Below are 27,735 nucleotides of genomic sequence, written 5' to 3' on the forward strand. Positions count from 1 at the left end.
TATACACATGAGCTCTGTATATAGTGTCAGTGTACAGGTAATACAGTGATCACCAATGACATTATACATAGGAGCTCTATATATAGTGTATAGTGTACAGTTAATACAGGGATCACCAGTGATATTATACATAGGAGCTCTGTATACTGTGTACAGTTAATACAGGGATCACCAGTGACATTATACACAGGAGCTCTGTATATAGTGTATGGTGTGCGTGTACATGTAACCAACTGACTCACCAGTGACGTCTCTACGCGGAGTCCTTCATCTTCGCTTTTCTTCTTCATCTGTTGCAGACCGCCATCACTTCTTCCAGCCAGGACTCACCTCTGCAGAAAATAACAGTCATCAATAGCTGATGGCTTCTAGACCATATTCCCCACTTTTTCCCCATCTTCTACAACACACCAGATGAATAAAAAAAGTGACGTAGTGCCGCACTGCACAGTAACAGGACCTCCCTTTTTGTTCCTCCCCATGAAAAACAGTTTCCTAAAAAGTTAATTATATTACAGTAGTAATAATGTCCCTAATTGGACCCTAAAAACTAATTATGTTCCCCACTTGCCACCATAAACTAATAATGTATGTTCCTCAATCTGACCCCAAAACAGCAATTAAGTTCCTCATCCTGGCCCCCTTTATTTTATAATGTGCCCCAGCCTGGCCCCCTATGTCTCTTGTCCAGCCTGGCTACAAGATATCCATTCTTGCCCCCATATGTCCCTTGTCCTGGCCCCCAGACATCCATCCTGGCCCCATATGTCCCTTATGCAGTCTGGCCCCTTGTCCAGCCTGGTCCCCATATGTCTGTTGTCCAGCCTGGTCCCCTTGTCCAGCCTGGCCCCAATATGTCCCTCATCCTGGCCCCCCACATATCCATCCTGCCCCCTATATGTCCCTTGTCCTGGCTTCCCATATATCCATCCTGGCCCCCATATGCCTTGTCCTGCCCCCTACATATATCCATCCTGGCCCCCATATGTCCCTTGTCCTGACTCCCCCATATATCCATCCTGGCCCCCATATGCCTTGTCCTGCCCCCCCGCATATATCCATCCTGGCCCCCATATGTCCCTTGTCCTGACTCCCCCATATATCCATCCTGACCCCCATATATCCGTTGTCCTGCCCCCCGCATGTAACCATTCTGCCTCCCATATATCTCTTGCACTGCTCCCCCATATGTCCATCCTGGCCCCCATATCCCTTGTTCTGCCCCCATATAGCCATCCTGGTCCCATATTTTGCTTGTCTTGGCCCGCCATACATCCATCCTGGCCCCCATATTCCTTGTCATACCCCCCATATAGTTATCTGGGCACCCATATGTCCATTATCATGCCCCTCATATAGCCATGCTGCCCCCCCCCCATATATCCATGCTGACCTCCTTATTTATCCATGCTGACTTCCTTATATAGCCATGCTGGCCTCCTTATATATCCATGCTGGCCTCCTTATATATCCATGCTGCCCCCCCCCCCCCCCATATATCCATGCTGGCCCCCATATCCCTTGTCCTGCTCCCCATATATCCATATTGGCCCCCCATATCCCTTGTTCTGCTCCCCATACAGTGGGGAAATAAGTATTTAGTCAGCCACCAATTGTGCAAGTTCTCCCACTTAAAAACATGAGAGAGGCCTGTAATTGACATCATAGGTAGACCTCAACTATGAGAGACAATATGAGAAAACAAATCCTGAAAATCACATTGTCTGATTTGTAAAGAAATTTTTTTCAAATTTTGGTGGAAAATAAGTATTTGATCAATTACAAACAAGCAAGATTTCTGGCTCTCACAGACCTGTAACTTCTTCTTTAAGAGGCTCCTCTGCCCTCCACTCATTACCTGTAGTACTGGCACCTGTTTGAACTTGTTATCAGTATAAAAAACACCTGTCCGCAACCTCAGTCACACTCTGAACTCCACTATGGTGAAGACCAAACAGCTGTCAAAGGACACCAGAAACAAAATTGTAGCCCTGCACCAGGCTGGGAAGACTGGATCTGCAATAGGCAAGCAGCTTGGTGTGAAGAAATCAACTGTGGGAGCTATAATTAGAAAATGGAAGACATACAAGACCACTGATAATCTCCCTCGATCTGGGGCTCCACACAAGATCTCACCCCGTGGGGTCAAAATTATCTCAAGAACGGTGAGCAAAAATCCCAGAACCACACGGGGGAACCTAGTGAATGACCTGCAGAGAGCTGGGACCAACGTTACAGAGGTTACCATCAGTAACACGCTACGCCGCCAGGGACGTGTCCCCCTGCTTAAGCCATTACATGTCCGGGCCCGTCTGAAGTTTGCTAGAGAGCATTTGGATGATCCAGAAGAGTATTAGGAGAATGTCATATGGTCAGATGAAACCAAAGTAGAACTGTTTGGTAGAAGCACAACTCGTTGTGTTTGGAGGAGAAAGAATGCCGAGTTGCGTCCAAAGAACACCATACCTAATGTGAAGCATGGGGGTGGCAACATCATGCTTTGGGGCTGTTTTTCTGCCAAAGGACCAGGACGACTGATCCGTGTACATGAAAGAATGAATGGGGCCATGTATCGTGAGATTTTGAGTGCAAACCTCCTTCCATCAGCAAGGGCATTGAAGATGAAACGTGGCGGGGTCTTTCAGCATGACAATGATCCCAAGCACACTGCCAGGGCAACGAAGGAGTGGCTTCATAAGAAGCATTGCAAGGTCCTGTAGTGGTCTAGCCAGTCTCCAGATCTAAACCCTATAGAAAACCTTTGGAGGGAGTTGAAAGTCCGTGTTGCCCAGCGACAGTCCCAAAACATCACTGCTCTAGAGGAGATCTGCATTTAGGAATGGGCCAACATACCAGCAACAGTGTGTGCCAACCTTGTGAAGACTTACAGAAAATGTTTGACCTCTGTCATTGCCAACAAAGGATATATAACAAAGTATTGGAATGAACTTTTGTAATTGACCAAATACTTATTTTCCACCAAAATTTGAAAAAAAATTCTTTCCAAATCAGACAATGTGATTTTCAGGATTTGTTTTCTCATTTTGTCTCTCATAGTTGAGGTCTACCTATGATGTCAATTACAGGCCTCTCTCACCTTTTTAAGTGGGAGAACTTGCACAATTGGTGGCTGAATAAATACTTTTTTTCCCCATTGTATTTCCATGCTGGCCCCCCATATATACAAGCTGGCCCCCATATCCCTTGCCCTGCTCCCCATATATCCATGCAGGCCCCCCCATATATCCATGCTGGCCCCCATATCCCTTGTATTGCTCCCCATATATCCATGCAGGCCCCCCATATATCCATGCTGGCCCCCATATCCCTTGTCCTGCTCCCCATATATCCATGCAGGCCCCCCCATATCCCTTGTCCTGCTCTCCATAGAGCCATGCAGCCCACCATATCCCTTGTCCTGCTCCCCATATATCCATGCAGCCCCCCATATCCCTTGTCCCACTCCCCAAATATCCATACAGGCCCCCCTATATATCCATGCAGACCCCCATATCCTTTGTCCTGCCCCCCAAATATCCATGCAGACGTCACCCCCCTCTATATCCATGCAGGCCCCCCCATATATCCATGCAAACCCCCCATATAGACATCCTGGCCCCTCGTCCTTGCTTCGGCATCATACCGCATCCACAGAAAGAAAAAAAGATTTATTTTACTTTCCTGGGCTCCCGGCGCCAAGCGGTGTCCTCCACTCCAGATCCGGAGCGCTCATGATTGCCAACCTAGCAGAGGCTGGCGGCTGACGTGAGTAAGCCTGTCGCAGCCGGAGCATGACAGTGACATCATGCACCGGCGACACCAGATCGTTAGTGTTCATGATCGGGACGTGCGCCGTGGCCCTAAAAACCGCAAGCTTTTTTTTTTTCTCCCCCCCCCCCCCCCCGTCTCCTCTGTTCCAAGGGGCCACCGGGGATTTCGCCGATACCCCACCAGGCCAGTACGACCCTGGTCACGCACCCACCACTCTTGGCGTCGACAATCCTAACAGTGCGTAGAGTGTGCACTATAAGGGTACATAGAAAAGGAGAAAAGTTTTTAGCTCACTCCCAGTAGGCTCCCAACGGATTCCACGAAATGAAGCACGAGATCACGTCTCCGTCAGACGTAGTAGCAGTATGCAAGTAGAGGGAAAAAGATCCAGCTTCGGCAATATTTAAGTCATGAATTCTTTATTAGATCCATTAAAATGTAAGACAATTGTTGTGACCTGTTATTAAGATATAGTTGAGGTGTGGAAGGTGCAAAAAGGAGAACAACTGAATGCGTTTCGAACACCTGCCGTGTTCTTAAACTCTGATAGAAAAAGAAACAGGAGGGAAATATTTAAAGGGTTGCAAATGATCATTATCATATTTAAATGATTATATTGCAGTTGTACAGGCAACCTTCAAACACGAGACAACTGCAGCAGTTTGCTCATGAGGAGCGGGCCAAAATACCTGTCGAGAGGTGCAGAAGTCTCATTGACAGTTACAGGAATCGTTTGATTGCAGTGATTGCCTCAAAAGGTTGCTCAACAAAATATTAAGTTAAGAGTACCATCATTTCTGTCCAGGCCTATTTCATGAGTTTAATTTTTTTTTTAATTCTGTGGAAGCAGGGATGAAAAGCAATGACTGACTTTCATTTGTTCATTTTCATAGATTTTTAATTTATTATTACTTTTGTCAGATTCAAGTTACTTCTGTGACCATTGTGGGTTTTTATTTCATTAAACGATGGGTAACAACAATTTTGACCACGTGTGTAAATCCAGAGAGAGTTTGATGGCCCCAGAAAAATGAAACAATATTAAACCACCACATAAACCTACTTTGGTCCTTGGCTTAAATTTGAAAAGAGAAATCATGCTACATTATTAACTTATATAAACCTTTACTCATGTTCATTTTCACAAATACCAATGCTGTAAGTTACTCTTATTTCTATGTATTATATTATTTTTATCCATTGTATTTGGACTTGTATGTATTGTTTTTAACATGAGTTTACACAACTGCAACATAATTGTAGCGTCGGCGTCCCTGCCTCCTGCTAGGCAGGGACGCTGTTCCCCTCACCTCTCCGCTCCGTGCCCGGCGTCTTCCTCCCGCTCTGCTAGCAGCGCGCGCTCCTTCCCGGCCACAGTGCTTAGGGCGCGCGCGCGCTCCCCCTCTCTTAATGGGGCCGCGCGCGCCGTCCTAAGGAGTCCCCGGCCAATGGCCGGAGGACTTCACCATATATAAGGCACCTCCTCCAAAATGGAGGTGCCCGAGCAATGTTGTAGCACAGTTCATCACTCTGCTTCAGCCCTCAGGTCCCGTTTCCAGTTACCTGCCAGTTACCTGCCAGTTTCCTGCCAGTTTCCTGTCTGATACCTGCCTGTCTCGTGTCAACCTGCTTCTATTCCTACGGTCCGACAGTCTGCCTACCAGCCCTGCCAGTCTGTCTATGGATCCGTCTGCCCGCTCACCTGGGAGCTCACATCTGTTGCCTGCCTGCTAGCCTACCTGGAGGCTCCGCCGTCACGTGCTGTGACCACCAGCCTGTCCAGAGACTCTTGCCCGCTCACCTGGGAGCGCTCACCTGCTACCTGTCTGCTAGCCTACCTGGAGGCTCCGCCGTCACGTGCTGTGACCACCAGCCTGTCCAGAGACTCTTGCCCGCTCACCTGGGAGCGCTCACCTGCTACCTGTCTGCTAGCCTACCTGGAGGCTCCGCCGTCACGTGCTGTGACCACCTGCCTGTCCAGTGACTCTTGCCCGCTCACCTGGGAGCGCTCATCTGCTACCTGCCTATTAGCCTACCTGGAGGCCCTGCCGTCACGTGCTGTGACCACCTGCCTGTCCAGAGACTCTTGCCCGCTCACCTGGGAGCGTCCACCTGCTACCAGCCTGCTTGCCTACCTGGAGGCTCTGCCGTCACTTGCCGTGATCACCCGCCAGTCAAGAGACTGTCCCGGTCATTTGCCGTGACCACCTGCCCGTTTACCGAGAGACTGTCCCGGTCACTTGCCGTGACCACCTACCCGTTTACCCAGAGACTGTCCCGGTCACTTGCCGTGACCACCTGCCCGTTTACCCAGAGACTGTCCCTGTCACTTGCTGTGACTACCTGCCCGTCTCCCTGGGCGCCACCCGCTTCCTTACAAGGGCTGCCCCCTTGTATAGTTGCTCAGAGGTTCTGCCTCCCAGACCCATTACAGTTTGCTCGGGCCATGGAACCCGGTGGCACCCAAGCTCCCTCGCTCTCGGACCTATGTCATGAACTGTCCCGTCAGAGGTCCCAACAGGAGTCCATCCTGGGTCACCTGCGGAATGTCAACTCTCGCCTGGACACTCTGACTGCTCCACCAGCAACCACCGCTAGCGTTATGACTCGCAACCCGGCAGCGCCGCTGCCCACCAATACCATGGTATCCTGCCCCGGACCCCGGCTTTCTGCACCTCCTCGCTTCGGAGGCGACCCCGCTCAAGCTCGGGGCTTCATAAACCAGTGCACCCTGCACTTTGAACTCCTGTCCCACCAGTTTATCTCCGACCGGGCCAAAGTTGCCTTCATCATGTCTCATCTCACGGGGGAGGCACTGGCTTGGCTAAATCCTCTATGGGAGAGAGGAGACCTCCTGGTGTCCGACCTGCCAGCCTTTCTCACGGCTTTCCGGAAAGTCTTCGACGAACCCGGACGGAAGACCTCATCCGCATCGTCTCTGCTACGCCTCCGTCAAGGAGATCTCACCGTGGGCCAATATGCCATACGGTTCCGTACCCTTGCTTCGGAGCTGGCCTGGGATAACGACGCTCTGGTGTCTGTCTTCTGGGAGGGTCTGTCCGGCCGTATTAAAGATGAACTCGCCGGTCGGGACATTCCTACCACTCTCGACGACTTGATAACACTTGCCACCCGGATTGACATCCGGTTCCAGGAGCGTGCCAAAGAGGTCACCCGTGAGAGGAGGTTTCCACGTCTAGCCCCTACTTTCCAGAAACCCGTCACTCCCTCCGTTACTCACCAGGCACACTCACCTGAGCCTATGCAGGTCGACCAGACCAAGATGGTCAAAACCCGTCAAGACTCACGCCGTGCCGAGGGGAGCTGCTTCTACTGTGGCAGTAAGGAGCACCGGATCCGTTCCTGCCCTGAGAGATCGGGAAACGCCTGTGTCTAGGGTCGCTCAGAGAGGTCGCCCTAGACAAAAGTAAACCCTCTCCATCCCTGATGCTGTCAGTCTCTATCACCTGCGGAGAGAACCGCTATTTCGAACTGGCTCAACTTGACTCAGGAGCTGCTGGTAATCTCATCTCTCAATCCCTGGTAGAGAGGTACCGCATTCCTACCAAACCTCTGGCCGTACCTTTATCTGTCGCCGCCGTGGATGGGGGCCTCTTACCACATCCCATCCAACTCATCACAGAATCCATAACTCTGCAGGTGGGAATGCTGCATTCTGAGAGCATCTCCTTTCATGTTCTACCTGGACTCTCTCACGCACTCTTGCTGGGTCTACCTTGGCTCCAGAAACATGCACCCGTGCTAGACTGGCAGACCGGAGAAGTCCTTCGCTGGGGACAGGACTGCCATAAGACTTGTCTAGTTCCCGTTCATCCTGCTCGTCCTTCTCCTACCCCAGTCAATCTACCCAGTCTACCGGTTCCCTATTGGTCTTATGCGGATGTCTTCAATAAAAAAGAAGCAGAGACATTACCCCCTCATAGACCATATGACTGTCCAATCGACCTGATACCCGGCTCTACTCCTCCCCGTGGGCGTATCTACCCTTTGTCCGCAGCAGAGACCCGGTCCATGTCTGAATATATTGAGGAGAATCTGGCCCGGGGATTTATCCGGAAATCTACCTCCCCGGCGGGAGCAGGCTTCTTCTTCGTCAAAAAGAAGGACGGCTCACTCCGTCCATGTATAGGTTATAGAGGCCTTAACCAGATTACAGTGAAGAATAAATACCCCCTCCCGCTCATTCCTGAATTATTTGACCGCCTGAGGGGGGCTAGAATCTTCACCAAACTGGACCTCCATGGGGCGTATAACCTGGTTCGTATCCGTCAGGGGGATGAATGGAAGACGGCATTCAACACCCGGGACGGCCACTATGAATATCTGGTAATGCCCTTTGGTCTCTGTAACGCTCCCGCCGTCTTTCAAGAGTTGGTCAATGACATCTTCCGGGACCTTCTCTACTCCTGCGTAGTGGTGTACCTGGACGACATCTTGGTCTTCTCTCCGGATCTCCAGACTCACCGGAGGGATGTTCGTCAGGTCCTGCTCAGGCTCAGGCAGAACCACCTCTACGCTAAATATGAGAAGTGCCTCTTTGAGCAGACCTCGCTTCCGTTTTTGGGCTACATAATTTCTCAGACCGGCCTACGAATGGATCCTGAGAAACTGTCTGCCATCGAGAAGTGGCCTCGACCAGAGGGGTTGAAGGCTATTCAGCGGTTCCTGGGCTTCGCCAACTATTACCGCCTCTTTATACCGCACTTCTCTTCCCGGACTGCCCCAATTTCCGCGCTCACCCGTAAGGGCACTAATCCCAGAGAATGGCCGCCCACAGCAGAGGAAGCCTTTCTTTCCTTAAAACAGGCTTTCTCTTCCGCCCCGGTGCTGCATCGCCCGGACGGCAACAAGCAGTTCTTCCTGGAAGTTGACGCCTCCTCCTCTGGAGCCAGAGCGGTACTTACCCAAAAATCGTCTTCCGGGAGAATGGTAACTTGCGGATTCTTCTCCAAACTCTTCTCCTCTTCTGAGCGCAACTATTCTATTGGAGACCGAGAGTTATTGGCCATTAAGCTGGCTTTGAAGGAGTGGCGTTACCTGCTCGAGGGGGCTCTTCACCCGGTAATAATTTACACTGACCACAAGAACTTGGCTTACCTCCAGAGTGCCCAGAGACTTAACCCGCGCCAAGCCCGGTGGTCCTTGTTTTTTGCTCGCTTTGATTTTGTTCTTCATTTTCGCCCGGCTGACAAAAACATCAAAGCGGACGCCTTGTCCCGATCCTTCCTGGTGTCTGATCTAGAGGAGGAACCTAAACATATCATCGATCCCGCCAGAGTAATGCAGGTGGCTCCCGTGAGTCTAAATCGTCTCCCTCCCGGTAAGACGTTCGTCACTGTACCTGATCGGGAGAGGATCCTACACTGGGGTCACTCGTCTAAACTAGCTGGCCACGCCGGTCAGAAAAAGACCCTCCAGCTTATTACCCGGCACTACTGGTGGCCTACCCTGCACAAGGACGTAATAGACTTTGTTTCTGCCTGTGTGTCCTGCGCCCGCAACAAGGTTCCGAGACACCTGCCAGCCGGTCGCCTCCTTCCTCTACCAGTACCTGCTGCCCCCTGGCAGCATATAGCTATGGACTTCATAACAGATCTCCCTGTCTCTGCTGGCTGTACAGTCATTTGGGTGGTCGCTGACCGCTTTTCCAAAATGGCCCATTTCATTCCCCTGCCAGGCCTCCCGTCTGCACCCAAGCTGGCTAAAGACTTTATCCGCCACATCTTCCGTCTTCATGGCCTGCCTCTCCACATCGTGTCGGATCGTGGGGTTCAGTTCACCTCTCGCTTCTGGAGAGCCACATGTAAACTGCTAGACGTCACCCTGGACTTCTCCTCCGCTTACCATCCACAGTCCAATGGTCAAGTGGAGCGGATCAATCAGAACCTGACTAGTTACCTCCGGCACTTCGTTAATGCCCACCATTCAGACTGGGTGGATCTCCTGCCATGGGCCGAATTCTCTTACAACAATCACGAGAGCGAATCTTCCTCCAAATCCCCGTTTTTTGTAGTCTTCGGTCAGCATTCTCGGATCCCATTTCCCGTCTCCACCTCGGTGGATAATCCGGGTGCGGAATCTCTCGTTAGCGAATTTTCCTCCATTTGGGAGAGTACCCGATCCGCACTCCTTCAGTCGTCCGAGCGGATGAAAAAACACGCTGACAAAAAACGCCTGGATCCTCCACAATTCCGTCCTGGAGATAAAGTCTGGCTCTCGTCCAAGTATGTCCGACTCAAGATTCCCTCCTACAAGTTAGGGCCTCGGTTCATCGGCCCACTGGAGGTTATCAAACAGATCAATCCGGTGGCCTATAAATTGAAACTCCCGGCCAACCTGCGGATCCCTAACTCCTTCCATGTATCTCTCCTCAAACCCGTGGTACTTAACTCTTTTTCCAAGTCTACAGGTACGCCTCCTGCTCCGGTTTCTGCTGAAGACGAGTTTGAGGTAGAGAACATTCTGGCCACCAAAAGGGTAAGAGGAAAGACTTTTTTTCTGGTAGATTGGAAGGGGTTTGGTCCTGAGGAGAGAACGTGGGAGCCCCGGGAGAACATCCATGCCCCTCTCATCCTTGCTAAATTCCTGTCTGGCCTAAAAAAGGGGGGGCCTAAAGGGGGGGGTACTGTAGCGTCGGCGTCCCTGCCTCCTGCTAGGCAGGGACGCTGTTCCCCTCACCTCTCCGCTCCGTGCCCGGCGTCTTCCTCCCGCTCTGCTAGCAGCGTGCGCTCCTTCCCGGCCACAGTGCTTAGGGCGCGCGCGCGCTCCCCCTCTCTTAAAGGGGCCGCGCGCGCCGTCCTAAGGAGTCCCCGGCCAATGGCCGGAGGACTTCACCATATATAAGGCACCTCCTCCAAAATGGAGGTGCCCGAGCAATGTTGTAGCACAGTTCATCACTCTGCTTCAGCCCTCAGGTCCCGTTTCCAGTTACCTGCCAGTTACCTGCCAGTTTCCTGCCAGTTTCCTGTCTGATACCTGCCTGTCTCGTGTCAACCTGCTTCTATTCCTGCGGTCCGACAGTCTGCCTACCAGCCCTGCCAGTCTGTCTATGGATCCGTCTGCCCGCTCACCTGGGAGCGCACATCTGCTGCCTGCCTGCTAGCCTACCTGGAGGCTCCGCCGTCACGTGCTGTGACCACCAGCCTGTCCAGAGACTCTTGCCCGCTCACCTGGGAGCGCTCACCTGCTACCTGTCTGCTAGCCTACCTGGAGGCTCCGCCGTCACGTGCTGTGACCACCAGCCTGTCCAGAGACTCTTGCCCGCTCACCTGGGAGCGCTCACCTGCTACCTGTCTGCTAGCCTACCTGGAGGCTCCGCCGTCACGTGCTGTGACCACCTGCCTGTCCAGTGACTCTTGCCCGCTCACCTGGGAGCGCTCATCTGCTACCTGCCTGTTAGCCTACCTGGAGGCCCTGCCGTCACGTGCTGTGACCACCTGCCTGTCCAGAGACTCTTGCCCGCTCACCTGGGAGCGTCCACCTGCTACCAGCCTGCTTGCCTACCTGGAGGCTCTGCCGTCACTTGCCGTGATCACCCGCCTGTCAAGAGACTGTCCCGGTCATTTGCCGTGACCACCTACCCGTTTACCCAGAGACTGTCCCGGTCACTTGCCGTGACCACCTGCCCGTTTACCCAGAGACTGTCCCTGTCACTTGCTGTGACTACCTGCCCGTCTCCCTGGGCGCCACCCGCTTCCTTACAAGGGCCGCCCCCTTGTATAGTTGCTCAGAGGTTCCGCTTCCCAGACCCGTTACAATAATCATTTAAAGAGGTTGTCCACTACTATTTACTACCATTCAAAATCCCCCCAATGTATTGAACCTGTGGAGAGACATTTTTTTTTTAAATACCTTGCGCTGTGTTTCTTGCCTGTGAGCGGCGCTATCGCTGGCCGATCAAAGGCGTCACGTGACTCCTGGCTGCAGCTGGCTCTGGTTTCTGCTGAGGTCACGTCAAGTGAGTCGTGACTGAGTGACGCGCTCCCCGCTGCAGATGCTGGCCTGTGGGTGGGGTTCCCCCGCGCATCACAGCCCAGCATTCCATAACCCACCGCGCGCTTTCCCTCTCCATTCATTGGGTGGGTGCTGGGATGCTGGGCTGTGACGCGCGGGGAAATCCCGCCCACAGGCCAGCGTCCGCAGCGGGGAGCTCGTCACTGAGTCACGCCTGACTTTGTCGTGACCTCAGCAGAAGCAAGAGCTGGCTGCATACGGGGGTCACGTGATGCCTTTGAGCGGTTAGCGATAGCGCCGCTCACAGGCAAGAAACACAATGCAAGGTATTTATAAAAAATCTTCTCTCCACAGGTTCAATACATTGGGGGGATTTTGAATGGTAGTAAATAGTAGTGGATAACCTCTTTAATTATGGTAATGATTATTTGCAACCCTTTATATTTTCCCCTCCTGTTACTTTTTCTATCAGACTAAGTTTAAGAACACGGCAGGTGTTTGAAACACATTCAGTTTTGCTATTCAAAAGTCTGCAGTCACATAGGATACAAGTTTGCAGTCACTCTAAGGCCAGATAAACGCTTTAACTTAACCAAACAGCAAATACATGTACATTGATCACTGAGAAGTTGAAGTGCGCATTCAGCGTTAGAATAATTCCATAATATCTGCATTATGGCTCTTTTTAGAAATACATCGCAAAGTTTAGGGGTCTGTTTATTTTAAGCATTCAATCAACATGGCAAAATATCGCTCTGCAGATTACTATACTTTGTCCTAAGGCTCGCGCATCACAAAGTGGTATGTTTTTCCAAAATTAACTGTGAGCTTTCATAACACAAAATAACCTGATTTTTTATTTTTTTGCAATATAGATATAAATCATTGTGTCCGGAAACATGGCCAAACTGGGCTGGTCCTGCGCGAGAAGGAGTTGAGAGATTGGTGAAGCATATTGGTTATCAATCAAATGAATACAAACTTGGGAGGTAATTTTAACCAACTTTGTTTCCATAACTGAGCAGAAGAACGTTACAAACTATCGCCAAAAATTCTCAGTATTTGTCAAAATTTTGCAACTTTTTCCCTTTTGTGCTGGACCTAACACTTTTTAAATGGGTGGGGCTTAGCAAAGGGGCGCGGTCTATCACAGTGCAACAAAGTTACTATACGCATGCCGGAAAAGTGAAATCTGTGCCAGGTGATGACTAGTGTAGACTTCTCTATGTGGCGCACCGGTAGCCCAAAAATGCAGCAATTTTTGTTAATTTTGTTCTCTTAATAAATATGATGCTCCTTAGTACAGTAGGATTTAGTTTCCCTATTAAATGAGAAAATGAAGTAGCCTTTCAAATGGTATTTTTTTCATTATTTAATCTTTTGGGTACATAGCCACCTATGCAAACCTATGTGTCTCCATGGTACCAGGATACAAACAGATCTGGAGTAAATATGAAGAGGGGGTTATATACATTTTTCGTAAACTATTTAAAACAAAATCAGTTGTTTTGTTTTGCTATTTTTCAGGACCAAGTTGTTCATACGTTTCCCTCGAACTTTATTTTCCACTGTGGATGCTTTTGAACAGAGGAAGCATCAGTTGGGTAATAATCATTATTACTAACCTATCACCAATATCAGTGTATTGCCCCATTATTAGAACATTTATTATACATTTCATTGTTTCTTTTTAGTTCTTTGTACTTTTGAACTAAATTTACTTATTTCTTTAATTTTTAGTTTCTAAAATCCAAGCCAAATACAAAGGGTGTTTAGGGAAGAGGGCTTTTTTGAAAAAGAAGAAAGCAGGTACAGTGACCCATGGATTCTGCTCTTATTTCCTTACTCCAGTAACTTATTTGCTTTATAGATATCTATATTATGGTGCTGGTAAGTGGTCCTGTAGCCTGGAGATAAGGGCAAGGATATAAATGGAAGTCTTAAAACTATGGAAATGTTATTTTTTTTTTACAGAGAAGTGCTCCAAGTTAAAAGTAATCAGCACACAAAAGGGGAAAATTTGTAGTTATCCCACCTTTTTGTCATACATTTAGCTTGCTTACAGTACTTTATAAAGGCTGCCAATTTTCTGAAGCACTTTAGAGCAATTTGCATCTTTTCTCACCTTTTTAATGTCCTGTAATTTGAGTGGAGTGATTCTTTCAAATTTATGATTTGTAACTCTTCACAAAGTGTTTGTCATTTTACTCTACCTTTCCCAGTTACACATAAAATCCAAACTGATGACAATTGCAAAAAAATGTAACATTCATTGTCATAAGTGTACCAACAGCACAAAAAAAGAATAAAAAAAACCAAAAGAGACATATGAAACTTTCCCACTAAAGGTTATGGTATTTTGTGATGGTATTTTTGTGGTCATGTCCATTGCAGAATATGAATTATTCTTATTTTCAAGCTGAGGTTATTAATAAGTAGTGGAATAATTTGATGTGTAACTTTATAGTAAAAGTGTTATTGCGCGGAACACTTACCCGAGCCTAAATACTTGTGCTCTCTAAAATTTCTTAGGGAGGGAAGTATTTTAATACTGAACAAAATTGTGAAAAGATTTACTGTCTTATTCTTAGACATTGTAAACTTGGGGCTGATTCAGTCGTCAGTTATGCTCATACGAGTTCTATCCATGATTTTCATTGACAGAACTCATATCTGTTATAGTTTATGGGGCTGTTCACGTGTCCATATATTCTTGTGGACTGATTGGGTTGCACAAAACCATAGAGACATGTTCAATTTTGATCCGAGTCTCAGATCAAACTTGCCAATGCTAGTCTATGAATCCATGAAAAAATCTGATAGCACTTAGATGCCATCCATATACTGTCCATTATTCACAGCCTGCTTGATAGGCCACGTTCACACATCAGTATTTGGTCAGTATTTTACCTCAGTATTTTTATGCCAAAATCAGGAGTGGAATAATCAGAGGAAAAGTATAATAGAAACACGTCACCACTTCTGTATTTATCCCCCACTTCTAGATTTGGCTTACAAATACTGATGTAAAATACTGATCAAATACTGAACGTGTGATCATGGCCATATGAGGAGCTTGAGAAACCTCCATCCGCTTTTTTTTTTTACATCGGAGAAAAACTGATGAAACTGATGGTAAAAACTAACACTGATCAAATTCTGCTGAAAATCTAATGAAAAACACTGTTGAACCTCAAACCAATTTTTGTGTACGAGAAAAATCACTGACGTCTGAATGAGGCCTTAGACTGAAATCCCACGATGAGTAATTGTTGAGTTTTTGATGTTGCAGCTTTTCCTTTGTTATTTCATGTTTTCTACTTGATACTTTGGGTATTTGGCTTTGAAAAAACTTTATTCATACAGTTATATGCGGATTACAAGCATTTTTAGGGAGTTTCCGCTGTGGAAATGCGCTAAAAATGCATATGTGTTTTTTACTTGCAGATTTTCCGCATTTAATGCAATTCTAAAGGGAAAATCTGCACGTGAAAGTCAGTGCACTCACAATGAAATCGATATGTTGGATATTTCAAACACTTACACAGGTTAGTTTACGTTGGGTTTAAAAAAAAGAAGCAAAGTGGCTATGAGATTTCGATAAATCCCATCCACTTTGCTGGAAATGTAAGATGCTGCATTTTTTAAAAAAAAATGCAGCGTCAAAAACTCACCAAACACTCACCGTGAGAGCTTAGCCTTAAAGTGGCCAGATTTATCACAATAGTTTATGCTGTTAGATTAGACAGTCTTACGATACGGCAGATTTCTCAAAGTTTACACTATTAGTTGGCTTATTTGTAAAGAGGGGATGATTTATTTAGCTAAAGACACCAGAATATACTTATGAAGTTTTTAGACACTTTCTGTGTCTTGTCCAACCATATAGCTTGGTCACACTGTAAAGGGAAGTGCCTTACTTGAAAAGGGGCATGAACCATTGTGCAACGTCTTGAGCCAAAATATGCGTCAGAATACCAAAAAGTGTAAACACTAAACAGTGTAATAAATTCCTGTGCGCCAAAACCATAAAATTTAACTCTTACTTTTACTCAATGCAGAGTTAGACACTTTCCAAAAATCTCCCCCATTGTGCCAGAAATTTGAGTTAAAATTTTGCTGAATCTTTTCCTCAAGTCTCACATTTTAGAACTTGTTTTATTTTCAATGTTTTATGTATTAATTAAAGAGTTAGATAAAACAGATAACATAAACATTTTTCAAGTTGAATCAAATCTTGTAGAAAAGGTACAACATTTTTTTTAACACATGAATTTAATATACAAGGTGTTAGGAGGGCGCTTGCAGACAACTTTATTAAAATGGAACGCAACCGACCCCGGGGTCCGCAATGCAGCCTGGAAGGCTGCTGCCGAACACTTTCCGGGTGGAAAGGAAAGCGACAACTTAAATACTTATCCCTTCCGTGTTTCTCCACACAGGAACGGGTATAGCGGTACGCTCTATCTCCGTTAACTGCACGGGAGATGAGCGTCCGGAGACGCACCTAACTGATTAACCCCTCCGTGTTAATGCACACGGAGAGGGTATAACGGTTCACACAATCTCCAAGAACCGCAGGGAGACGTGTCACCAGGGGAGAAGCAGTAGCCCTGTCTGCGATACAGGCGCTACGCAATAGGAGTTGGCGCTAGTGTGCCGGAGTGACTACGCCGACAGGTACACGTGCCAACAGCCGGCATGCTACCGGACTGAAGGGAGCTATTCCACGTGACAGACAGGCGATAGCCGTGAATAGGGCATCTGCAGGCTGCTCGGGGTGTTAGGCGACCCCTTTGGCAGAGCCAGACTGCTAGACGAAGCTACCTGCCTACTTTCACTAGCCTGCCTACTTTCTCTAAACCTGCCTGCAGAAACTACGTGGAACCAGTCGTCCACACACTGCTACACATGCTCAATGATCTGAGCGCGTCGCCATGTTTGTGGGCGGGCCTTTTAAAGACTAAGCCCTGCCCACCGACGCGCCATTGGTGACTTTACCCGTGGACCAATCAGGCGGTGCCATGTCACCGGGTCAGGTGGGTGCCAACCCACCAATCATGATCCGCCAGGTCACGGACATGCTCAGTGCGGCAAATCCTGGACTTAGATTCCACAAGCCCTGTCTCCCTCTGCAACCCAGGCTTAACATTGCTAGGCACAACTACCTGGGAGATAAACAGTGCTCACGGACCAGCTAGGCGTTGAGGCTGACGATGATGCTGAGTAGCATCAGCCCTGGCTGGACCAAAATGGGAGACCACAGAAGGTCCTGGACCCATTTTGAATCCAGCACCAGACCAACGCCTAACATTATCCCCCCTCTAACATCCCTCTCCACTTGACGCTCGTTTTCCTCCATGAGCCGGGGGGCAAGGATGTGGTCCAACGGGTCACAGAGAGGATTCACGAAACAGTGACCCCTACGGTGTACAGGGTACCCTCTTTTAGGACGGGAAGCAGGATGGCAAGAAGTGACAACTGGTTCTCCATGTGTGGGATCCTTCACGGGTGACAGGGAGAAAGGACCCGCCGGTCTCTGGCGAAAAGATTTATCTCTCGCACAAACGGGACACGCGAGAACAAAGTCCTTGACGTCCTGGCGCCACCGGGGCCACCAATAGGACCGTAGAAGGGACTTAGTGGTACATTTGACCCCCAGGTGAGCTCCGGTCTTAGGGGCATGAGCCCAGGAGAGCACCATACGGCGTAGATTAGGGGAAACAAACGTCCTCCCCGATGGAACCGGGTTGGAGGACACTGCAGCCACCCTCTCTTCCTGAGAGTTCTTTGCGACATAATCTGACAAGGCCCGGGTCCTGGAAACAGACAAGGAATCTGTACCGGATGTCGCAATGATAGGAGGATCAGAGACTACCCTCCGGGTGACTTTGACCAAACACTGAGATGTACAATTCTCACTCCAGGAAGAAATCCTCCCCGTATTCCAGTCAATGTGTGGAGTATGACAACGTAACCAGGGGAGCCCCAATAACACCTCGTCTAATCCACTGGGAATAATAAGAAATGAAATAACCTCCCGGTGGCCCTGGGGAAATGACATGGTGAGAGGGATCGATTGATGGGTGATTTGCACATCCAGGAGTGAACCATTGGCAACACTAATGTTCATTGGAGTAGAGAGTAGCTCAATAGGGATGCCATGCCTCTGGGCAAACGTAGATGACAAAAAATTGCCCTCAGCACCAGAGTCCACCCACGCCTTGGCAGCAACTGCAGATCTACCAAAGGACAACGTCACTTTATATGATAACTTGGAGGACAAAGTCCCGGAATTTAATACACCTCCTCCAACGGTGGTAAGACCCACTCGTTTTACCGACTGCTTGGAACCCTTATTTACGGGATGCTTCAAGAGATGTACAGGTCGGGAACGAGAGGGACCAGACTCAGTCCGGGATATATCCATAGCCTCAGGCTCCGAGTTGAGAGTCTTGGGTTTGGACTCAAAGACGCCTGGTGCCAGCAGATAACAAGGTCTGCCAACCTCTAGCTCTAACTTGTGTTCTGCATGACGCAAGTCTATACGGTCAGCGAGAGATATTAACTCCTCCAGAGAGGTTGTAATCTCTCTGGTAGATAAAGCATCTTTAATATGCCCAGCCAGACCCTTCCAGAACACCGGGATAAGCGACCGCTCAGACCAATCCAGTTCAGCCGCTAAGGTTCTGAACTGGACAACATAGTGGCTGGCGGTGGCCAAACCCTGGACCAACGCAAGGAGCTTGAGAGCCGTATCATGCGTGACCTGAGGACCCAGGAAAACACTTTTTAGGGTCTTAAGGAAAAGACCCACATTTACTACAACCGGGTCGTTCCGCTCCCATAGAGGAGTAGCCCACTCCAGAGCCCTTTGAGAAAGCAATGAGATGATATATCCCACTTTGGCTCTTTCGGAAGGGAACCGTGCCTCCATCATCTCCAAATGAATGGAGCATACATTAATAAAACCCCTGCAGAGTTTACTATCCCCAGAAAATTTCTCCGGGAGAGCAAACCGGGGTAATGGGGCACTTGCAGTGGTTGCAGTATTCACCGCAGCCGAGTTAATAATATTGGCTGCTAGAGTAGCCGCCTGGGAAGGTACTGCAGTGATATCAGCAACCGGAGCAGCTTGTTCCAGAAACCTAAGTCTGGTCTCCAGTTGCTGTATATAGCGCTGCAGCTGCTGATTGTCGGCCATGTTCGGCAAGACCCTGGCGCTCAGATACTGTTAGGAGGGCGGTTGCAGACAACTTTATTAAAATGGAACGCAACCGACCCGGGGTCCGCAATGCAGCCTGGAAGGCTGCTGCCAAACACTTTCCGGGTGGAAAGGAAAGCGACAACTTAAATACTAAACCCTTCCGTGTTTCTCCACACAGGAACGGGTATAGCGGTACGCTCTATCTCCGTTAACTGCACGGGAGATGAGCATCCGGAGACGCACCTAACTGATTAACCCCTCCATGTTAATGCACACGGAGCAGGTATAAAGGTTCACACAATCTCCAAGAACCGCAGAGAGACGTGTGACCGGGGGAGAAGCAGTAGCCCTGTCTGCGATAGAGGCGCTTCGCAATAGGAGTTGGCGCTAGTGTGCGGGAGTGACTACGCCGACAGGTACACGTGCCAACAGCCGGCGTGCTACCGGACTGAAGGGAGCTATTCCACGTGACAGACAGGCGATAGCCGTGAATAGGGCGTCTGCAGGCTGCTCGGGGTGTTAGGCGACCCCTTTGGCAGAGCCAGACTGCTAGACGAAGCTACCTGCCTACTTTCACTAGCCTGCCTACTTTCTCTAAACCTGCCTGCAGAAACTACGTGGAACCAGACGTCCACACACCGCAACACATGCTCAATGATCTGAGCATGTCGCCATGTTTGTGGGCGGGCCTTTAAAAGACTAAGCCCTGCCCAACGACGCGCCATTGGTGACGTTACCCGTGGACCAATCAGGCGGTGCCAGGTCACCGGGTCAGGTGGGTGCCAACCCACCAATCATGATCCGCTAGGTCACGGACATGCTCAGTGCGGCAAATCCTGGACTTAGATTCCACAAGCCCTGTCTCCCTCTGCAACCCAGGCTTAACATTGCTAGGCACAACTACCTGGGAGATAAACAGTGCTCGCGGACCAGCTAGGCGTTGAGGCTGACGATGATGCTGAGTAGCATCAGCCCTGGCTGGACCAAAATGGGAGACCACAGAAGGTCCTGGACCCATTTCAAATCCAGCACCAGACTAATGCCTAACACAAGGTAATGTCATGTAGAATACAGCAGTACACAATAATAAAGATGATGTAGTTTGAACATATATATAATGTGTAGCTGAGAAGAGAGACCATTTAGTCTCACTCTATAAGTATTGACAATGTAAGAGAGCAAGAATACATGAAAGTTAAAGGTTCAAATAGTTAACTAGGATAAAAGGAAACTTGGATAATGGGAGGGAGAGCAAGGTAGGATAGGGGGGAGATAAGGGTATAGGAAAATGGGTGGGGGGAATTTGTCCAGCCACTACATGAGGTAGTTAAAAGTGGGGAAAAAAGACATACTTTAAAACGGTGAGACAGTTTATGTGATATAGGAAGGAAGCTGAATTTCTGCCATGTTGTCCAAACCCGATGGAAGGAGGTGAGATTTTACATTGACAGGGCTGCTAGTTGTTCAGTGTGGAATAATTGGTCAATTTTGAGAAGCAATTGCTTCTTGTTTGGTAAATCAGGTGTGCGCCAAAGTGGTGGTATGAGAAGCTTACCCGCTGTCAAAACAAAAGAAACTAATTTAGATGGGAATTTTTTGTCCGATTTAGTTGGGAGGTTTAGGAATATATGTTCTGGGGTTAAGATAAAGCGTATGTGTAGCAGATCAAATAGGGTTTGGGATACCATTTTCCAGAATCTTTGAATAACCGGGCAATTCCACCATATATGTAAGTAAGATCCTTTATCCCTTTCACATCTCCAGCAAAGGTCTGGAGTAGTAGAAAACCATTTATGAGTCTGGATGGGTGTTGTGTACCATTGAGAAATTATTTTATAGGAGTTCTCTTGAACCCTGACACATTGTTAGGGGCCATGTGAGAAATTGTATATTTGTTTGATTTGGGATTCAGTAAAAGAGGTACCCAGCTCTTTTTCCCATTTTAACAAGAATGCTCTCTTCTGACATATATCCTTCAAGAGTAGAATGTTGTAAAGAGAAGAGAGAATTTTCTTTGGTGGACATGACTGTGCACATAGGGATTCATAAGCAGTGAGTGGTCTAGAGGGATCTCCCTTTATCATGGTTTGATGTATGGCCTTTTTTAAAGACTCGTAGTGGAGAAAATTAAAGTTGGACATTGTGGGTAAGGCCTTCATTTCTTGAAAGGTGATGAAGGAGCCATCCTTCAGTAGTTGGTCTATTAAGGGGGAGGTCTCTACATGTCTTCCTGCATTATGTGATTTGGGTTTTTCTAAGCTTGGGGTTAGGAAGTCCGATGATCGAGATAGTGGAGATAGAAGGGAAGCTAGAGAATCTGCGGCTGTTTTCCAGCGTTTGACCGTTGTGCGGGTTAGTAGGTTGTGAAATGTAATTTTATGTGATACAGCAAGGTTAGACAGGATTATTGAGCGCAGTGGTTTAGGCGACATATGTTCTTCTATGGAGAGCCATAGCTTCTACCTTGGTTTTCTGATCCAATCAGTAGTTCTGGAGAGTATGGCGGCTTGATAGTATTTATGGATATTGGATGCTCCCATACCGCCCGATCTCTTAGGAAGCGATAAAGTTAAGGCGTTCAATCTTGGTCGGTGCTTGTTCCAAATATAGTTAAAAAAGAGTGAATTAATTTTGGATAAATATATTTTGGACAAAGAAATGGGAAGCATTTGAAATAGGTAAATGAATTTGGGTAAGAGAATGCTTTTAATTAGTTTTTTTCTGCCAAACCAAGAAAGATAGGGAGCCCTCCATCTCTTGATGTGGTCTGGAACTGTAACAAGAAGTTAAGTTTAACTAAGTCTTTATAAAATGTACGGTACTTATCTTGATGCCCAAATAAGTGATGTGACTTTCTGCCCATCTGAAAGGGAATTGGGTTTTAAAACGATTTATGGTGTATATTAGAATGTTTTTTCCCAGTGCTTCAGATTTGGAAAGCTTTATCTTAAAGTTGGACAAAGATCCATATTTGTCTAAAATCTGCATGAGAGCTGGGATCCCTTTTAGTGATGAGCGAGCATACTCGCAAGTACTCGGTACTCGCCCGCGCATCTCAGTACTCGAGATGCTCGGAGCTCGCCGAGTACTTGCGCGATGCTCTGGCGGATGCTCTGGTCCCCTCCCTGCATGTTTGGCGCTCTTTACAGAGCCAATGAACATGCAGGGATTGCCTGTCACTCATTGTAATACCGCAGCCATGGTGGTTGTGGCATTACAGTGATTGGCTGGCCGCACAGGGTCATCAGGTCTATATCAGACCTGGCGCCGCTGTGCTCGTCACAGTCACTCCGGAATCAGGCAGAGTAGGGAGAGGTGCTGCTGAGTTAGGGAGAAATTTGCTTGTTTATAAGGTAGTGTAGGGAGAAAAACCGTACATTACACAAATCCATCTTAACAAACAGTCCTTCTGAGGACTAATCCATCTGCAGAGATATCAGGCAGGCAGTGTATATAGGCAGGCAGTGTATATAGAAGACTGCAGTGCATATAGCACAAGAGGCTCCATTCCAGTTCTGCCTTCTGCTGCTGTTAGATATTTCTAGACAAAGGCCCAGGTCTCAGGGGCCAGGAATACTTTTTTTTGGATCTTAATCCTCATTATTTGCTTAAAAAGCAATCCAGAGAACAATTTCTGCGCCATTTGCTTGTTGGCACTGCAGAATACAGCCAGGTCCTTTCCATATTACAGCGTTAAAAATCCAGCTATTTAAAACTGTGTTTTCTCAGTCACACGGATCATATATACGTTTTCAGAAAATACTGCCATTTTTGGCCTCCATTCAAATTTTTTTTCACTGTGTCAGCGAAGTTTTTGACACCGGTTTGCTGTTCAAAATAGTTACCTACAGGCCAGGTATTTAAAACTGTGATTTGTCCGTCACAAGGATCACATATAAGTTTGCGTGGAAGATATTGTCCTCCATTTAAAATGGGCAAGGCACGTGGCAAGGGACGGGGAACTGGACGTAATGGTGCATGCAGAGGCCAAGGACAAGGCCGTGGGGAAGCTAAAATTGTGCCACAACAAACACCCACATTTTCTTGCCCGACCTTCCTGTCCTAATTCCTAGAGGACCACAGCACACAACTATTGAACCCAGAGCAGTGTCAAAAGGTTGTTGGTTGGATAGCGGATAATGCTTCCACTCACTTAGCCACCACCACCACCACCACCCTGTCTTCCACACGGTCAAGTCTCAGTAGCCGTGAGTCTGGACCGCATATTCCTCACCCTGATCCTCCTTCCTCCCACCATGCCGAGTGCCCGGAGACAACAGATCCCACACTTGGACACTCTGAAGAGCTGTTCACTTTTCCATTTATAGATTCGGGCCTCTCGCCCGGTCCACTTTAAGCGGGGCAAGAGGAGATCGCATATAGCGATGCCCAAATATTTGAGCAGCCACTGTCACATGAAGGCGACGGTGGAAAAGTGTTACAAGAGGTGGACGATGATGAGACACAATTGCCAGAAAGTCAGGAGGAGGACCAGGGTGCGGAAGTGGAAGACGAGGTGGTGGATGATATAGTAACTGACCCAACCTGGCAGGAGGACATGCAGAGCAAGGACAGCAGCACACAGGAGGAGGGAGGCTGAGCACCCCAACAGGTAGGAAGAAGCAGTGTGGTGGCCGCAGAGTGAAGGCAGGCAACCGTTCCCCGTAACACCAACACGAAGGAAGTTGCCAGTACAACTGTTAGGTCTTCCCGAGTCTGGTTGTTTTTTAAAAACTCTGCCGATAACCCCAAAAAGGCCATTTTCACCACCTGCCAGGCCAGCATCAGCAGGGGTGGCAAAACGACCAGCCTGACCACCACCAGCATGATCAGGCACATGGCAGCAAAGCACCCGACTTTGTGGGCCGAACCCCAGGTCCAGGAACAGTGTCTGTGGGTGGCACCATTACTTCTTCCACTGTTGTGCATGCAAGCCAATCCCCTGTCCATGGTGCATGCGAAGATGCCTCCTGCCCTGCACCTGTCGTTGCACACTCTCAAGTAGCAGCATCAGGGAGCATGTCCACGTCCTTGTCCCAGCGCAGCGTTCAGTTGTCCATACCCCAGTCCTTGGAACCCAAGAGCAAATATGCAGCCAACGCCCCACAGGCCACACTACTAAATTCTCACATTTCACGACTGCTTGCGCTCGAAATGTTGCCTTTTAGGCTCGTGGAGATGGAAGCATTCCGCAACCTGATGGCGGCGGCCGTCCCTCGGTACTCGGTCCCCAGCTGCCACTATTTCTCCCAGTGTGCCGTCCCCACATTAAACAAGCACATGTCCCAAACATTAGCCGTGTCCTCAACAACGCAGTTACTGGGAAAGTCCACCGAACCACGGACACGTGGACAAGTGCTTGTGGGCAGGGACGGTACATCTCGCTGACTGCACACTGGGTTAACATAGTGGAAGCCGGAACCCAGTCGGACCTTGGGATGGAACACGTCCTCCCGACACCAAGGATTGCGGGCCCTAGGTCAATCAGGGTTGCCCCCACGGTCTACAGCTCTTGCACCTCATCCTCCTCAGCCTCCTCCTCCTCTTCAGCCTCCATCTCTGAAATGACCACATCAGTCACAAGCTGGAAGCACTGCAGCACTGCCTCGGCCAAGCGGCAACAGGCTGTGCTGAAGCTAATATGCTTAGGTGACAAACCGCACAATGCTGAAAAGTTGTGGACAGCTCTGAAAGAGCAGGCAGATCTGTGGCTCACACCACTGAACCTACAGTCAGGCATGGTCATGTGTGACAATGGCTGGAACCTGGTGGCAGCTCTGAGGCGAGGCGAGCTCACACACGTACCATGCCTGGCCCATGTGCTTAACCTCGTGGTTCAGCGGTTTCTCAAGTTCTACCCGGAGCTGCCGGATCTGCTTGTTAAAGTAAGCCGCCTGTGTGCCCATTTTAGAAAGTCACCTACAGCTTCCGCCGCCCTTGCTGTGTTTCAGCAGCATTTGCAGCTACCGGATCACAGACTGGTGTGTGATGTCTCCACGCATTGGAACTCTACACTGCAGATGTTGGGAAGGATTTGTGAGCAGAAGAGGGCAGTTTTTGAGTACCAGCATCAACAAGGCCGTTGGTATTCAGTTCAGACTCCCCACATAAGACCTCAGGAGTGGAGATGGATGTCAGACATATGTACCATCCTCCAAAACTTTGAGGACTCCACCAAGATGGTGAGCAGCGATGACGCCATAATTAGGGTCACCATCCCGCTTCTCTGTCTTCTGAAATGCTCTCTGCTCACAATCAAAGAGGATGCATTGCAGGTGTTATGAACTGCTACAAGCACTAAGGAAAGATAGGAAAACTGTCCCTACAATAGGACTAAGCTGATTCCCTACGATGCAGCGGGGGACCTGTTCCTTGTGAACAGACCCGCCTAAGTCCTCGGCTAGTTTGAACGCAGACCTATAGATATAAGGGAGGGGTCCCTACAAGAACTAAGGACTGGGATATAGATGGACACCTCCTAGCAGTAATTGTAGCAGAGCAAAGACAAACAAACAAAAAGAACTAGTGATCCAAGGACCAAGCAAACTACAGAGTTAGGTACAAGGCACCTGGCTAGCTTAAGAGCTTAAGAGTAAAAGAAACACTGAAGTGCAGCAAGGCCAGAAGGGCGGAGCTGGATTATATAGGCAGAAAACCATGCGACCAACAAATTAGAAAAAGAACTAACAGGAGGTTTCTAACAGTACCCCCTCTTCTATGAGGATCCTCCGGATCCTCCAGGCCCAGGTCTATCAGGAAACCTCCTGTGAAACGCTCCGACAAGTCTAGGAGCAGAGACATCATCCGCCTTTACCCAGGAGTTATCCTCGGGACCGAAACCTTTCCAAGCGACGAGATACTGCAATCTCCCTCTATACCATCTAGAATTAAGAATGCGAGAAATTTCATATTCACCGTCTTCCACCATCGGAGGAACAGAGACAGTGGCGTCCCTATCCGAAACATCAGCTTTTTTCAATAAGGAAACATGAAACACCGGATTAATCTTCCAGGAGGTGGGAACCTCCAACCTAACAGCAGATTGGTTAACTACCTGAAGTACCTTAAACGGCCCTACAAATTTCGGGCCCAATTTCTTAGAAGGAATCCTCAACCGCAGATTCTTAGAGGACAACCAAACCATGTCACCAACCATAAACAAAACCTCTTGACGTTTCCTGTCAAAGTACCTCTTAGATTTTTTGTTAGCCTCTTGAAGGTTACAACGTACATCAGTCCAAACTCTCTCCAAATCACCGGAAAAATTCTCATCCTCCGGAACAGCCGATACCAATTTGGAGAATGACCCAAACGACGGATGTCTCCCAGTACAACAAAAAAAAGGAGAACACCCAGCAGAAGAGGATGTATGGTTGTTAAGAGCAAATTCAGCAAGTGGCGGAAACTCAGACCACCCCTCCTGATTGTCAGCCACAAAACAACGCAAAATCTGTTCAACATCCTGGTTCTTTCTTTCTGTCTGTCCATTAGACTCAGGATTATATCCAGATGAAAATGACAAATGAACTCCCAACCTGTCACAAAAGGCACGCCAAAAACGAGCTACGAACTGAGGTTCCCTATCGGAAACAATGTCGGTAGGAACGCCATGGAGTCTGACAATTTCCTTAGCAAAAGCCTTAGCGAGTGTCTTAGTGCAGGGCAGTTTGATGAAAGGAACCAAGTGACACATCTTGCTAAAACGGTCCACGACCACCCAGATGACAGTGAAACCCTCAGAGGCAGGAAGGTCAGTAATAAAATCCATAGCAAGATGCGTCCAAGGTGCACTAGGAACCTCCAGAGGGCAAAGCATCCCCGCAGCAGGAGCATGTGAAGACTTAGATCTAGCACATACAGAACATTGACGCACCCACTTAATGACTTCCTTCTGCCACCCAGGCCACCAGAAACTGCGACCTACAAGTCTCTTAGTCTCAGAAATTCCTGGATGACCTGCCAACCGAGACTCATGACACTCCACAAACAAATCTCTCCTAAAGTTCCTAGGCACAAACAACCTCCCATGGCAGAAAAAAAATCTTCCACTGATCTAAAACACGGATCATTAGGTTGGAGAGAAAAGGCCCATCCCTGTGGTTCTTTGCACAAAAGTGACATTATAAACCCAATGCGCTGTGATTCATTCCCAGAGGATCTGGGTCTTAAACGAAAATATAGTAAACAAGCTTTTTTAAAGGATAAAAAATTTTGCTGTTTACCTTAAAAAAAATCTGGCAGTCCTACCTTTGGTTCCACAAAATGCGCTCCAGGACAGCTACTCACATGTTGCTGGAGCTTGGCCACCTCCAAAGACAGTCTCTGCAGGCGTTGAGCCAACTCCTGAACCGACACCATGCTGAAATCTGTATTTCTTTCCTTAGAGTGTTTTATTTTTGCTTTGGGCTGGACTTACTGTTATGAACTGCTACAAGCACTAAGGAAAGATAGGAAAACTGTCCCTACAATAGGACTAAGCTGATTCCCTACGATGCAGCGGGGGACCTGTTCCTTGTGAACAGACCCGCCTAAGTCTTCGGCTAGTCTGAGCGCAGACCTATAGATATATGGGAGTGGTCCCTACAAGAACTAAGGACTGGGATATAGATGGATACCTCCTAGCTGAAATTGTAGCAGAGCAAAGACAAACAAACAAAAAGTACTAGTGGTCCAAGGACCAAGCAAACTACAGAGTTAGGTACAAGGCACCTGGCTAGCATAAGAGTAAAAGAAACACTGAAGTCCAGCAAGGCCAGAAGGGCGGAGCTGGATTATATAGGCCG

The 27,735-nt window shown here is 48.3% G+C and overlaps 1 protein-coding gene across 1 annotated transcript in view; it reads left to right on the top strand.

Moving 5' to 3' along the window:
* Nucleotides 1-27,735, top strand: part of MYO1H (myosin IH) — a 223,288-nt gene that overhangs the window by 116,184 nt on the left and 79,369 nt on the right. Inside the window, exons 20-22 of the mRNA XM_073672594.1 lie at nucleotides 12,621-12,734; nucleotides 13,273-13,349; nucleotides 13,486-13,554. Of these exons, the coding sequence (XP_073528695.1) occupies nucleotides 12,621-12,734; nucleotides 13,273-13,349; nucleotides 13,486-13,554 (260 nt within the window). The remainder of the gene's footprint in view (nucleotides 1-12,620; nucleotides 12,735-13,272; nucleotides 13,350-13,485; nucleotides 13,555-27,735) is intronic.

Source organism: Phyllobates terribilis, unplaced genomic scaffold (genome assembly GCF_046119375.1).
Source record: "Phyllobates terribilis strain yellow unplaced genomic scaffold, ASM4611937v1 Scaffold_1__5_contigs__length_1240528914, whole genome shotgun sequence".
NCBI lineage: Eukaryota > Metazoa > Chordata > Amphibia > Anura > Dendrobatidae > Phyllobates > Phyllobates terribilis.